General features: G+C 46.1%; 1 protein-coding gene across 1 annotated transcript in view; it reads right to left on the bottom strand.

Annotated features, from left to right (window-relative positions):
• SLC7A8 (solute carrier family 7 member 8) overlaps positions 1 to 15,469 on the bottom strand; it is a 31,727-nt gene continuing 16,258 nt past the window's right edge. The window contains exons 4-11 of the mRNA XM_026719511.2: positions 9,789 to 9,914; positions 8,930 to 9,083; positions 8,708 to 8,831; positions 8,516 to 8,619; positions 6,949 to 7,045; positions 5,801 to 5,950; positions 1,871 to 2,048; positions 1 to 653 (exon numbers count right to left, since the gene is read on the bottom strand). Coding sequence (XP_026575296.1) covers positions 505 to 653; positions 1,871 to 2,048; positions 5,801 to 5,950; positions 6,949 to 7,045; positions 8,516 to 8,619; positions 8,708 to 8,831; positions 8,930 to 9,083; positions 9,789 to 9,914 — 1,082 coding nt within the window. The 3' untranslated portion in view covers positions 1 to 504. The remainder of the gene's footprint in view (positions 654 to 1,870; positions 2,049 to 5,800; positions 5,951 to 6,948; positions 7,046 to 8,515; positions 8,620 to 8,707; positions 8,832 to 8,929; positions 9,084 to 9,788; positions 9,915 to 15,469) is intronic.

The raw sequence follows: 15,469 nt of genomic DNA, 5'->3' as shown, positions 1-15,469 counted from the left end.
GATGGCGAGTGGCGTTCGATTTATTACATCAAAAAAAAGAAACAACACCCCGGGGGTGGGACGCTCCCCCCAAAAAAACATAGGAGAGAAAAATGAAGAAAATACGAGGGCACCGACGGCACGAGAGAATTCTCCCAGGATAGCTGAGGTTCCACCACCACCACTTAAAATATTTTCCCCCCTCCAAAAAAATACTAATATATATATAAGGCAGCAACGAAGGATACTTTCCCAAAGTGTGGGACGAGAGGCAGGAATGGGGGCTCCCCCTCTTAAGGGTTGCCCCATCCTCCTCCACCCTACCAGGAGGCACTGCAGGCAGGGATTGGAGGGGGGTATGTGTGTGGACCCCAGACCCTGCAAGAAGCTGAGGAAAGGAGTGTGTATATTGAGGGGGGTTGACCCCCAATGGGTCCAGCTCCGTCCAACAGGAGCAGGCGATCCATTTCTAGTGGCTAAAACCCAAAGGAGTCAATGTTTTGGCTATATATTCCTTCTGTTTGCTCAATTCTGGGACGTGGCGAGCTTCTCTGTACCACACATGGGCTCCAGCTGTTCTTTGGTCTCTTTGCTGAGGTCGTTCTCTGCTTCCCCGGCGTCCATCTTGGGGTACACGACCACGCAGAGCTTCTGCCCCACCCGAGTGATCCCATCTGGAAGGGAGAAGAAAAACACGCGACGGGTAAAGAAAACAGCAGGAGTGCTTGGGGGGGGTGGGGTCTCTGAGCTGGGTAGTTTTTCTGGCAGACGTTTCATGACCCAACTAGGGAACATCATCAGCGCTAGAAGGGAGGGAGGTTTGTGGAGTGAAAGGGAGGGAGGGAGGAGGATGGGGTCCTGGGAGCTCTCTGAACTTGGTAGTTTTTCTGGCAGACGTTTCATGACCCAGCTAGGGAACTTCATCAGTGCTAGAAAGAGAGGTTGTGGAGAGGAGGAGGAGGAGGAGGAGGAGGAGGAGGAGGACGACTGTGGGTTGTTTGGTGCTCTCTTGAGCTTGGTTGTTTTCCTTGCAGACGTCTCATGACCCAGCTAGGGAACTTCATCAGTGCTAGAAAGAGAGGTTGTGGAGGAGAGGAGGAGGAGGAGGAGGAGGAGGAGGAGGAGGAGGAGGAGGAGGAGGAGGAGGAGGAGGAGGAGGAGGAGGAGGACGACTGTGGGTTCTTTGGTGCTCTCTTGAGCTTGGTTGTTTTCCTTGCAGACGCCCTCATGACCCAACTATCTAATGTCATCAGTGCTAGAAGGAAGTGAGGTTTGGGGAGAGGAGGAAAAGGAGGAGGGGAACTACGGGGTCCTTGGTGCTCTCTGAGCCTTGGTGGTTTTTCTTGCAGACGTTTCATGACCCAACTATCTAACAACATCAGTGCTAAAAGGAAGTGAGGTTTGGGGAGAGGAGGAAAAGGAGGAGGGGAACTACAGGGTCCTTGGTGCTCTCTGAGCCTTGGTGGTTTTTCTTGCAGACGTTTCATGACCCAATTAGAGAACATCATCAGTCTAGAAGGGAGGAAATTTTGAGGAGTGGAGGGAGAAGGAGGAAGACTGTAAGGTCTTTGGTGCTATTTCTGAACTTGGTTAATTTCTTACAGACGTCTCATGACCCAACTAGGTAACCTCATCAGTGCTAGAAAGGAACGGGACTTGCTTTTTGTTTATATACTAGTCCCTTGCGTCCTGTCAATGTTGGTGGTCAAGCCACTAGAATAAACTGTTACCTAGTTGGGTCATGAGACATCTGCAAGAAAGCTAGCAAGCTCAGAGGGCACCCAGGACCCCCCGCCCCAACCCGCTCCCCCCATTCAACCCCGAGCAACAAATATTCTCGGCTAAAGGGAAAAACCCCGTCTTTGGCCTATCCCAGCCCCCCAAGACTCACCGACCAGGGTATTGAAGGACGGGGGCTTGTTCTCCCAATGGACACCCAGGAAGTAGACGGGTACCCCTGTCAACATGATGGCCAGGCCAATGCCGCAAACCAGTGGTTCCGACCACAAGCTAAAGACCAACAGGAAGGCCCAGAAGAGCAGGTAGACGATAGGGAAGAACAGGCTCACCTGTGGAGGAAGAGAAATGGGCTGAACCTAGACCGTAACATCATCATCATCATCTTCCTTTTTAAAAAACCCCATAATCCCTTGCGGGATAGAATCTGGGCAACTGAATGGAGCTAGCGGAGTGTTTTACTGGCCGGATGCCCTTCCTGTCGCCAATGCGGAGTTTTTTTGTGTGTTCAGCGGATATATTCTCATTATGCCCAGGCAGAGAAACATCTGCCTCTACCTGGAATCGACCGCAGCCTCCTGAACCTCCTAGACCGTAACGCTAGAGGGGGAATAAAATACCTACTTCCTTAGCAAGGAGAGCCCGAGCTCTCGACTAGCACTGCTGAAAGGAACAGATGCCCTATCCCAAATCTCACTTTCTCTGTACAGGTAGTCCTCGACTTATGACCACAACAGAGCCCAAAACTTCTGTGGCTAAGCGAGGCAGGGGTTAGAGTGACCTTCCTTGCTCCCGTTCTGAAGTGATTCCGCTGCCATTGTTAAGCTAGTCGCACGGTTGGGTGTGTGTGTGGTGGGGGGGGTGAGTCTTGGCTTCCCCTTTGATTTGCCTTGTCAGAAAAAGGCGATCAGGGACACTGCAACCGTCCTGAGTACATGCCAGTTTCCAAGCATCTGAATTTGGATCACGCGACCATGTGAAAAATGGTCATAAGTCATTTTTTTTTTTTGTTGCCGTGATAACTTCAATCAGTCACTAAATTAAAGATTGTAAATTGAGGACTGTATTCCACGGGTTTCCGGCATGCTCACCAGTATTCTGTGCAAGCCAAGACTTCTAATCTAGAGATGACCTTGAAAGCTCATGTAGCAGGAGTGAGAAACTGTCACCCTTCAAGATTTTCTCCCTTTGTTTTGCATCTTTCGGCTGTCACAAGTAACGGGGGGAGGAGGGGGAAAGTTATGGGAAGTGAGCTGGAGGTGTTACAAACCAGAACTGTATAAACTGGGGGCGGGTGGGGGGGATACATTCTTGCTTAGGTTTCTATTGCTTGCTTTCTCTTCTATGCTAGGCACAGATGCAAACCTTTATCAAAGTATGCCAAGGTCAATGGACAGAAGCCTCAACACCACCTGGAGACGTCCACATGATGATATTCACAACTTTTACTTGGAAGAACCCTTTGAACTATTGGGGGTGGGAACGTTGCCATCACTTTGTAGATGTGATTTATGCGCCCATTTTCTCAGATTCAGAATTCTTTTGTTGCTACCGTGTGACTTCCAGTAAAAAGATATCTTTTCTCTGATTAAAAGAGTCTAAGTATTTCTTTCTTGGATTTTGAATGGAACACCAACTGACAGAAACTTGGATAGGTAACAATCAGTGTGTTAAAATTAAAAATCCGACGTTTAAATTCTTTTACAATGCCGCTGTGTGTCTATTTAGAAATATATTTCACGGCCTGCAATAAACCTTGTTTCACGGTTACTGTTCTGGAGAGCTAAATCCTTTTTTAGTCCTTAGGCTTCAAAGGTTTTCTGAATTACAAAAATAATAATAAATTAAATTTTAAACCCCACCCTCCAAGATAAACCTCACAAGTTTGGTCTGAAGTCCACTTTTTTATACAAAACAAAAAGCTGTCAAAACAAATTGGGAACATTTGAGGTCAACCCTTATCAATATAGCTCTGAAAAATCCTAAAATGTTTTCTGTTGCAGGGTATAAATGATTAATTTTTAGGTTTCCGCCTGACACTATAATAAGCAGGAGTTTTGGTTTCCATGTTTTGAGGAAATACAGCTTGATCTTACTGGCTTCCTTGTTTCTTAGGAATTATGGGTGGGGATTGTTTGTGGTTGTGATCTGGTTTAACATTTTTTGCATGCGAATTAAAGGAAAAATCCAAATTTAGTTTTATAATTTCGAGTGGAAGCAGATAGAAATTCTCTCAGGTGGTAGGAAGGGCGGTTGGTAGTGGTGGTGGAAATGAAGGAGTGGGATGTCTCAAAGGTTTTGTTGAGCTGGAAACAGTTAAGTTTCATTTCCCATCAACAATTCTTGGTCTGCATGTGGATTCAGGCAATAAGGTGGGGAAACTGATCACACACATAAAGCAGTGAAACTGACCGGATTCGACACGGTGAAATTGACGGCATTGCAAGCAGAGAAATTGACTGCACTTAAGACAGAGGAATTGACAGCACCCAAAGCGGAGAAAATAGCCACACAAATGAAGGCAAATGCACCTTTTAAGTTTCTGGGTGTTATCCTAAAAGAGGACCTGACCTGGGGTGCTCACACTGAAGCACTGGTCAAAAGGGCCCAGCAAAGATTTTATTTATATTTATATTTATATTATTTATATTTATTATTTTGTCAAGCATACATTTGATAATATATATAATTATTATATATTATTAATACATGAAATAGATACGAATAAAAGGGAACATTGAGACAGGGATGGTAGGCACGCCAGTGCGCTTATGCATGCCCCTTACAGACCTCTTAGGAATGGGGTGAGGTCAACAGTAGACAGTCTGAGGTTAAAGTGTTTGGGGTTAGTGGAAGAAACCACAGAGGCAGGTAGAGTATTCCAAACATTGGCCATTCTGTTGCTGAAGTCGTATTTCCTGGAAATGGGTTTTGTGCAGTTTATCCTGAGTTTGTATCTATTGTAGGCCCATGTATTGTTGGGGTTGAAGCTGAAGTAGGACATTGTACCTATCTGAAACTTCTTAGGAAACCACAACTGAACGAAAAACTGCTGGTGACCTTCTACCACTGCACCATAGAGAGCATTTTAACATACCGCACCTCTGTATGGTTTGCCAATTGCACAGGGGCAGATAGGAAAGCACTCCAGAGGGTTAAGGTCATTGCCTAGAAGATCATGGGTTGCCCTCTCCCCTCTTTGGAAGAGCTTTACATAAGTGCCTTTCTAATGATTGATTGGTGCATTGATGGCCAGCGATTGGCTGTTGTTTCCTTGTGCTGCCGGACTCCTCAGCTCCTAAGGACTTGATAAATGGCAGGGGATTGCCCCTGTGACTATGTAGGATGGGCGGGGAAGCCAACTAGATTGTAAGAACACAAAACTCATTGGCAGCCTCACATTGCAGGAAACAAGGACGTACATTCAATTTCATAGCTACTCAGATTGTTGGCTGAGTAGGTCCAAAAACAGCCAGGGAAATAATTGAAGCCTGGGAAACAGTCAACAGGAGGGCTGATTTGCTACCAGTTTATCAAGTACTTAGGAGTTGACAACACAAGGAAAACAACAGCCAATCGCCGGCCATCCACACACCAATCAACCAATAGGAAGGCACTACCTAAATACGAAGCATAGAGTAGCTCAAAGCACATATTCCAGTAGAGATGGGCTTCATCATGAGTCCGAAAGCTAAAGACTAAAGGAAGACTAAATCTCCGATTCTGGTGACTGACCCAGATCTTGCAACATAGCCAGACGTGAAATGGAGAAATTGACTGCACTTAAAGTGGAGAAGTTGACTCTGCTCAAAGTGGAGAAGTTGATCATGCTCATAGTGAAGAAATTGACCGTGCTCATAGTGGAGAAATGACCACTTTCGAAGCAAAGAACTTGACTGCGTTGGAAGCAGAGAAACTGACGGTGCTCAAAGCGGAGAAACTGACTACACTAGAAGCACTGAAGCATGCTAGAAAGCACCATACTCAGCCTGCGTGGCAGGTGCCCATGCCAAAGAAATTAAGTGCAAAAATGATGACTGATCGAGAGATCAAAAACAGAGTCACGTCTCGGCTGGGTTCTTACCTTGATCGGATATGAGCGATGGGGTTCGCGCCAGCGGAGCACGATCTGTCCGGCCACTGTCACTCCATAGAAGAGGTAGTTGATGAAACCAACATAATTGATCAGTGTATATATGTCACTTGTGACCAGCATAAGCAAGGTGGACAGGCACTGCCAGAGACAGCATAAAAGAAAATGAGCCGACGGGTTTAAACTATTGACAACGTTGGACAATTCTCCCACAACAGTCAACCACATCTGTGTGTTTGTCAACCTCGGCAGCTTGAAGAGAGATGGGCTTCAACGCCCAGAATCTCCCAGGCAGCTTGATAAGAGGCAGGGGGTTGCCCCTGTGACTATGTAGGACGGGTGGGGAGGAAGCCGCCCGCCAGATTGCAAGAACACAAGTTGTGTGATCAGGTGAAGAGACCCAAAATTCATTGGTAGCTTCACATTGCAATGAACAAAGGACATACATTCAATTTCGCAGCTATTCAGATTGTTGGCTGAGCAGGTACAAAAACAGTGTGGGAAATTATTGAAACCTGGGAAACAGAATCTTTGTCAGTCAACGGCAGTGCTGATTTACCACCAGCTTAGCAAGTACTTCGGAACTTTATCAGGGGTGGGATTCAAAAATCCCAGCAACTGGTTCGCTGCCCGGTTGCTAGTTGGGCATGGCCATGGTGGGTGTGGCCTACCAGAACTTCCAGTTCAGCCATTTTTCACTTTCCCCAGGGTCTGGAGGCTTCCCTCGGGCCTCTGGGAGGATGAAAACGGCCTTCCCCAGGCTCTGGAGGCCCTCCGGAAGCCAGAAACGGGTCTGTTTCCTGACTTCCGGAACTTCCGGTTTGGCCGTTTTCCCCCCTCCCAGAGCCTCTGCGTGGATCCTGCACTTACCTGCATTCAAAATGGGTTGCGTGGGGAATCCTGGGAGGGGCGGGGCGGGGCGGGCAGGGCCAGATGTAAATTTAACATCCAGTTCTCCCAAACCGGTCCGAGCCGGTAGAATCCCACCCCTGAATTTTACTGTCTGATGAGTTCTGGGAGTTGAAGTCCACTCATCTTCAAGCCATCGAGGTAGACAAACATGGCCTGTTCTCCTTGGATCCTACCCGCGCGGGATTTCCCCAGATCTCCCTGCCTTTATTTCTCCCCCGGTGACTCACAGTGAAAAGTAGAGCAGGTATCGGAGTGCACCTTCGGACGTGAATCATGGCCAAGACGCTGGGAAGATGCCCTTCGCGGGCGCCAGCGAAAAACAGCCTAGGGGAAGAAGGGAAAATAATATTGCAAAAGAAAACAATAGCAAGTGGAGACAGATATTATTGGTGTGTTCTATAATCTGCACCGGAGATGCTCTGTTTTGAACACAGCTTACTGTCTTCCCTAGGCAGATTGAGGAGATAAAAATTACCCGAACAGCCAGCATCAACAATTAAAGCATCGCCTCGGGGTGCTAAAATCAGAGATCCGATTCTCTTTCGTAACGCTGCTCTGAGCAATAAATCTCATTAGGGGGAAAAAGAATGAATACAGATAGTCCTTGACTTATGACCACAAGAGGAAAATTTGGTCGAAAAGCAGTGCAGTCATTAAGCAGATCAGCAGGGGACCAGATCTAATTTTACAATCATTTTTTTTTATTGTGGTTAATAAGCGAATGGTTATATGAGTGACACTCGGGCTGGTTTTTAGGGAGTATCCTTGGATCCCAGGGCATCTCCAAAGGTTGTTCTAGATTAGTTTAACAGAGTTGGAAGGGACCTTGTAGGTCATCTAGTCCAACCACCACCACCCCAAGCAGAGACCCTACACCATTTATGGCAAATGGCAGTCCAATCTCTTCTTGAAAGCCTCCAGGGATGAAGCTCCCACAACTTCTGAAGGTAACTTCTGTTCCATGCGTTGATTGTTCTCACTGTCAGAAAATTTCTCCTGATTTCCAGGTTGAATCAGTTTCCATCCATTATTCCTTGTCTGGCATTCAGGTGCCTTGGAAAACAGCTTGACCCCTTCCTCCTCTCTGGGGCAGCCCCTCAAATATTGGAAGACGGCTATCCTGTCTCCCCTGGTCCTTCTTTTCCCTAGATTAGCCAGGCCCAGCTCCTGTAGCTGTTCATTGTATGTTTTAGCCTCCAGTCCCCTCATCATCCTGGTTGCTCTTCTCTGCACTTTTTCTAGAGTCTCAACATCTTTTTATAGTGTGGTGACGAAAACTGGATGCAGTATTCTAGGTGTGGCCTTACTAAGGCTTTATAGAGTAGTATTAGTACCTCCCTTGATCTGGATTGTATCCCTCTGTTAATGCAATTTAGGATTGCACTTTTTTGGCTGCCGCCACAGCCTGCTAGCTCCTATTTAGCTGGTTGTCCACTAAGACTCCGAGATTCTTCTCCTGGCTAATGCTATTAAGTCTGGTTTCACCCAGTCTATATGTGTCCTTTGAGTTTTTCTTGCCTAAGTGTATACTTGACTTTTCCCTATGTTGAATTTCAATTTGTTAGAGAGGGCCCAGGGTTCAAGTCTGTGAGCCTATCTTCTAGGGCAGAGGTCTCCAAATTTGGCTGGTGGGAGAATTCTGGGAATTGAAGTCCATAAGTCCTAAAATTGCCCAGCTTGGGGACCCCTGTTCTAGGTGTTAGTTATTCCTGCCAGCATAGCATCGCCTGCAAATTGAACTGTGATCAAGGTTGGGAAATCCACCCTGTTGGTTGGGAGGCTAGGTCTACTCACCTGGAGGAAGTAAAGAGGGAGCCATTGACGCCTCCAAAGGTAGAGAGGGCAACAGAAATGGGCATGATCCAAGCCATCACTCCTAAGAGTTTCTCTCCAAACGTCTGTGGAGACAAAAATAACAAGGAGGCGTTGGGGGATCAATTCACCAGGAACCAAAGAGGGATTTGAACGTTGTTTATGGAGACTCACCACCGCAACAGCGTTGGAGGCCAGAAGCTCCTGGGGAGACATGGCGGTGATGTAAGCCACGTTGGCGAAGACATAGACAAAGGTGACCAGCGGAATGGAGATAAAAATGGCTCGAGGCAGGTTCCTGTGGAGGACAGAAAAAGTTGAGGTGGCGGAAGGTGGAACGAAGACCGAGGTGGGCCTTCTCCATCTCTCACACCACCAGGAGAGGCTCTCACTCACTTGTAAGGGTCCACCAATTCTTCGGTGACGTAGTTGAGGAAGTTCCAGCCCCCGTAAGCGAATGACCCTTGTAAGAAGGCCAGAGCGATCCGCCCCACTTCTGGAGCTTGAAAGAACTCGAAGGCATTTTTGGGTTCCAGCCAAAAGTACTCTCCTACATCAAAGGACAAAAAACATCCTCAGCCATTATTGGGGTCTCTTCTATTTAATCTCCCTTCCCAAACCAGCTATATCTCCCACTCTCCTTCTTCCCTGTGGGCAGGAAATCAGCCCACCTTATAAATCAAGCCACCCCAAAATGGCGTCCATGTTCCCCCGTTTACACCTTTGCGACCTCTTCACCCCAAATATGGCAGGAGAAATGCAGAATACAAGAGCTGGAAGGGACCTCGGAGGTCTTCTAGTCCAGCCCGCTGCTCAAGGAAGAGACTATACCAGAGGTCTCCAACCTTGGCCCCTTTATGACTTGTGGACTTCAATTCCCAGGATTCCTCAGCCAGTATTCTGGGAGTTGAAGTCCACAAGTCATAAAATGGCCAAGTTTGGAAACCGCCATTTTATAACCTGTGGACTTCAATGCCCAGGATTCCTCAGCCAGTATTCTGGGAGTTGAAGTCTACAAGTTATAAAATGGCCAAATTTGGAAACCGCCATTTTATAACCTGTGGACTTCAACACCCAGGATTTCTCAGCCAGTATTCTGGGAGTTGGAGTCCACAAGTTGTAAAGGGGTCAAGGTTGGGGACCCCTGCCCTGTACCATTCCAGATCAACTTCTGTTCAATCTCTTTAAAAAACCTCCACAAAAGCACGCACAAACTTTGGAAATAATACGCCCAGTTGGATCCGACTCGCCTCACCTTTGCAAATTTGCACAATTCCCATGATAATGATCAAGGCCAGAGCCAGCAGCTTCCCAGCGGTGAAGATATCCTGGACACGGGTTGCCCAGCGCACGCTGGCACAATTCACCCAGGTCAGCAGCACTGTGGAAAAGCAAGGAAGACCATGAAGAAGGAACCATCACTGACCTTATCTTCTCCCAACCCAACCTTTTTCAACCCAAACTATTTCCTACCCGTGAGTAAAACCAGGTCAGGAACAATGGGGAAATGTTCCTGATAATACTCTATTGAGATAAGATGCTGGCCTCTCTTGTAGACATTACAGATTAACAGAGTCGGAAGGGACCTTGCAGGTCATCTAGCCCAACCCCCGCCCAAGCAGGGGACCCTACGCCATTTCTGACAGATGGCCGTCCTGTCTCTTCTTGAAAGCATCCAGGGATGAAGCTCCCACAACTTCCAAAGGCAACGTCTGTTCCTATTTACTTTTGCTCTATTGACTTTTGTCCTATTGACTTTTGTATTTAATTTTGTTCTATTTCCTTTTGTACTTTGTCTGGAACTTCTGTTTCATGGGTTGATCGTTCTCACTGTCGGAAAATTTCTCCTTATTTCCAGGTTAAATCTCTCCTTGTTCAGTTTCCATCCATTATTCCTTGTCCGGCCTTTGGGTGTTTTAGAAAAACAGCTTGATCCCTTCCTCTCTGTGGCAGCCCCTCAAATATTGGAAGACTGCTATCCTGTCTCCCCTGGTCCTTCCCGTCACTTGGCTAGCCAGGCCCAGTTCCTGCAACCGACCGTTCATTGACCGTGGCAGCCTCATGATTGACATTTGGATGCTTGACAACTGACTCGCATTTATGATGCTTTGCAGTGTCCCGGGGTCCCCTTTTGCGACTTTCCCATAAACAAACCATGTTGTTAATTTAACCACTGTAATGATTCACTTCACAAATTGTGGCAAGAAAGGCCTGAGGCTCATGGCTGAATTAGGCAATCGTTGGAAGCCTGCCACGAGTTTTGTTCCATTTTACGATCTTTCTTTGCCGCTGTTGGTTAAGCGAATTGCCATGGTCGGTAAGTTAGTCACACGGTTGTTAAGTGAATCTGTCTCTCTCATGGACATCGCTCGTTAGAAGGTCGCAAAAGGGGATGACGTGACCCCGGGACACTGCAGCCGTCATAAATAGGAACCAGCGGCCAAACATCTGAATTTTGATCCTGTGATCATCAGGAAAGGTCGTAACTGTGAAAAATGGCCCTATGTTTAACTTTGAACGCACACTAAACCAACTATCGTAAGTCAAGGACTACCTGTATAGTATACCATCCTGGCCAAATAGCTGTCCAATTGTCTTCTTAAAACCCCACAACTTCTTTTTATCTATTTATCTATTTATCTATCTATTTATCTATCTATTTATCTATCTATCTATCTATCTATCTATCTATCTATCTATCTATCTATCTATCTATCTATTTATTTTTAATTATTTTCATCAACATAGGTGCTTAATGAACATTGTGTCATCTGAGTCATTTTACTTATATAGTCTAATATTAATCATAATAACGCTAATGCTAATAATTGTAATGATACTATATTGTTTGCTTATATAATAATAATAATCTTTCATTATTTCCTTATACATAATAATAATATTTTGCCTTCTAATTTCTACTTGTTATCTAACCGCTGGTAAAACACAACCCATGTTAAAAAGTATTCTGTTCCTTCCTTGCCATTTATTAGTGTCAATCTATCCATCTTTGCCCAGTCTAATACCTTTTGGATTATCTTCTTGTCTGTAGGAGTATCCTCATTCTTCCAACGTTGTGCAAATATAATTCGTGCCACTGTATTTTCCCGCCAAATAAAACCTACCCTGAAAGTCAGTCCTAGCTTGATTTTTACACCTGTGCTCGATATAAGCCCTACCTCCCAAAATAAGCCCTAATTAAGACTCCACCCACTCCAGAGTGGACAGGTAAAAATTAAGCTAGGTTGGGGATGGGGGTGGTGGAATTGCCCTACTACTTACCTTTGGGCAGTTGTAGCCAGGCCTCGCACACCCCAACACCTGCCTTGCCGGCCCATTTCTTCTGCAGTCGGCAAGGCTTTCCTGAAGGCTTCTGGATCGATCCGGAGTTATCGGCTGTTACCGGCTGCGAGGCCTTCAGTCAAGCCTTGCTGGCCACAGAAGAAGCTCCTGAAGGCCTCTGACAGCGAAAAGGAGGCCAGGAGCGACGCATGCAAGTGAGGTTAGTCAGTGGATGACATCCCCTGAAAATAAGACCGCGTGCCTTTTTGGGTGCCAAAAAATATACATAAGACAGGGTCTTATTTTCGGGAAAACATGGGTAATATGAAATATGTATTCCCTTTGTTATAGTTTTCTGGTATTATACCTAACCCACAACTTCTGGTAGCAGCCAGTTCCACGGGCCAATTTCGGGGAACAATTTCCCCTGAGGTCTAGCCGGCTTCACTCCTTGATGAGTTTCCACGTGTTTGCTTGGAGTTTAGTGACCCCGCCATTAAGGCTGTAACCTGAGATTAAATCTCACTGTCAGCGGGACAAGGGAAGGAAAAATACAAGGCCCTTCAAAGGTGGCTGGATGTCCCCGTCTTCTTCTGAGGGAACGAAAACTGAGAAAGCAGTGACCTATTTGGCCCAAGGCCACCAGCATGGAAAACACCCCGTCCGTAGACAGGCTGACCTCTGGGTCCTGTTGTGCGTAAACAGGGACAGATCAACAGAAACTCAAACCTCTTGCGCCACCCCAGGGAACAAGGAAGACCAAGCAACAAACCACAGCTTGTTCTTTCTTGTCGCCTACCGACTACGCACAGAAGGGAGAGATTAGCCAGAGGTGGAGTGCAGCAGGAGTTTCCCCATCTTTGGCAACCGTCGTTTTGGGGGTGTGAAGCTCAGCGTATAATTTTGGGGCTCCCAAACTGCCTCATGGGAATCTGACGTTCAGCCTGTCCTCAACTTAAAGAGATTTGTTTAGTGACCGTCAGCACGGGACAGTGGCACTGGGAAGAAGGGACCGATGCCCGTTTTTCACACGGATCCCCATGGTCACATGATCAAAATTTGGAGGACGCTTGGGAGCTAACTCATATTTATGATGGGTGGTCATGGGATTGCCCCTTTTGCGACCTTCTGACAAGCACAGTCCATAGGGAAGCCAGATTCACTGAACAATTAGTTGTTACTGCAGAGATTCACTTAACAACTGTGGGAAGAAAGGTGGTAAAACTCGCTTAACGACTGTCTCACTTAGCAACATAAATTTGGGGCTCACTTGGGGTTGGAAGTCGAGAATTACTTGTATGCTCCCATATTTGGAAAACTATCTTCCTGATGCAGCAGTATTGTTCACATTTAGATACCTGAAGAGGGTATCAACTCCCAGAATCCCCCAACCAACCAGGCTGGCTGAAGGATTCTGGGACTTGAAGTCCACTCCTCTTCAAGGGCTAAGATTGAGAAACAATGAGAGATTTTGGACTTCCTCCAAGCACTGGGATAGGACAAAGGTGGACTTCAACTTCCAGAATCCCCTAGCCAACAAGTTTGGCTGAAGGATTCTGGGAGTTGAAGTCCACCCCTCTTCTGCCTTCATCCTATCCCAGCAATTAGAGGAAGTCCAAAATCTCTCATTGTTTTTCAATCAAGTGGAGTGGACTTCAAGTCCCAGAATCCTTCAGCCAGCCTGGTTGGTTGGGGGATTCTGGGAGTTGAAGTCCATCCCTCTTCAAGGGTTAAGATTGAGAAACACTGAGGGATAGGACGAAGGCAGAAGAGGTGTGGACTTCAACTCCCAGAATCCTCAGCAAGCCTGGCTTGCTGGGGATTCTGGGAGTTGAAGTCCACCCTTCCTCAAGGGCTAAGAGATTGAAAAACACTGAGATATTCTGGATTTACTCTAATCGCTGGGATTGGATGAAGACGGAAGAGGGATGGACTTCAACTCCCAGAATCCTTCAGCCAGCCTGGTTGGTTAGGGGATTCTGGGAGTTGAAGTCCACCCCTCCTCAAGGGCTAAGATTGATAAACACTGAGGTATTCTGGACTTTCTCCTAGCGCTGGGTCAGGATGAAGACGAAGCTCAATCGGTTGCATTGCCAAGTTTTTGTTTCTGCTTCTCTCGTTTTGCGACGTTGGGCTTTATAAAACTTATGATGAGCTGCCCAGAATTGTGTTTATAAGAAGGGCAGTTACCCGAGTCTCATAAATCAATCAACTTCTCCCTTCCTTGATTTTGTAACCGCCCCAGTTCACGACGGGCAAAGGAAAATGGGGGTTGAAATCCACACATTCGAACCCCTTCTGCGAAGAGAGAAGCTATGATGTCATTGAGCAAATGATATCATTGGACTTGGTGACATCACTTCCTCTCCCTTTCTAAGCGGTAGAACTATAGCAATTTTAATAGTGGTGATTTTTCAGGCTTTTAAATCAATATAATCATAATCAATTATAGGAATGGAACAGCTTGCCTTCATCCTCTTTCAAGAAGAGACTGGACTGAAATGGTGTAGGGTCTCCTGCTTGGGTGGGGGTGGGGTTGGACTAGATGACCTACAAGACCCCTTCCATCTCTGTTACTCTAAATGAATATTCTAATATACCAAAATACTCGGAAACTAGCCTCTAAGACCCCTCGTTGATGCACGAGTATAAGTAATCCTCAACTTAGGGCTACAATTTCCACTGCGAAGCAAGAGAGTTGCTAATTGAGCTTTGTCCTGTTTTACGACCTCCCTTGCTGACGTTGTTAAGTAAATCCCTGAGTTGTTCAGCCGGTAACAAGGCTGTTAAGTAAATCTGTCTCTCCCATGGACTTCGCTGGTCAGAAGGGCGCAAAAGGGGATCCCAGCTCTCTGGGATGCTGAAACCGTCGTAAGTCCAAGTCAGTTGCTAAGCATCCAAACTCTGATGACGTGACCATGGGGAGGCAACAACGGTCCTAAGTATGAAAAATGATCTGTTTTTTTTTTTAAAGGCCATTATAACTGTATCCTTTTTTTAATCCCCTTCTTTTGTGCCTTTTTGCTTTTTGTGTTTATTTATTTTCTCTGAAGGCCCTAATAAAAAAAATAATATTTACTTTTAAAGCAGGAGCTCATAAATACGGTATCCTCTGAGCACAATATTGCAAAATGAAACAATTGCCAGAGGAGGAAACAAAACTACGTCTGAGCCAGCAGCCTTGGATCATATTGTTTCGCCAGAAAAAAAATGTTATTTTTTTTCTGGCTTCTAAGACCAAACAATTAATTCCTGCCACAAGCTGATGTCCGTATTAAAACAGGAAGCTTTGCTAAAGGGATAGAAGCAATCCTCGGCTTACAACCACAATGGAGCCCCAACGTTTCCGTTGTTAGGGGAGACCGTTATTAAGTGAGGTTTGTCCCAGGTTAAGACCTTTCTCGCCATGATTGTTAAGTGAATCTGTGCAGCTGTGAAGTTATTGACACACTTGTGAAGTGAATTTCGCCATAAATTTTATCTGGTCAGAGAAGGTCGCAAAAGGCGAACACACAATCCTGGGATGCTGCAACCGTCGTGCATATAAGTCAGTTGCCAAGCATCTGAATTTTGATCCCGTGACCAGGTAAATAAATCACTTTTTTTTCAATGGTTGTTGCAACTTCAAACCGTCACTAAATGAATGGTTGTAAG

Source organism: Pseudonaja textilis, chromosome Z (assembly GCF_049901715.1).
Source record: "Pseudonaja textilis isolate UNSWEBS1 chromosome Z, rPseTex1.2, whole genome shotgun sequence".
NCBI classification, from domain to species: Eukaryota; Metazoa; Chordata; class Lepidosauria; order Squamata; family Elapidae; genus Pseudonaja; species Pseudonaja textilis.
This window is presented reverse-complemented; position numbering and strand designations above follow the sequence as displayed.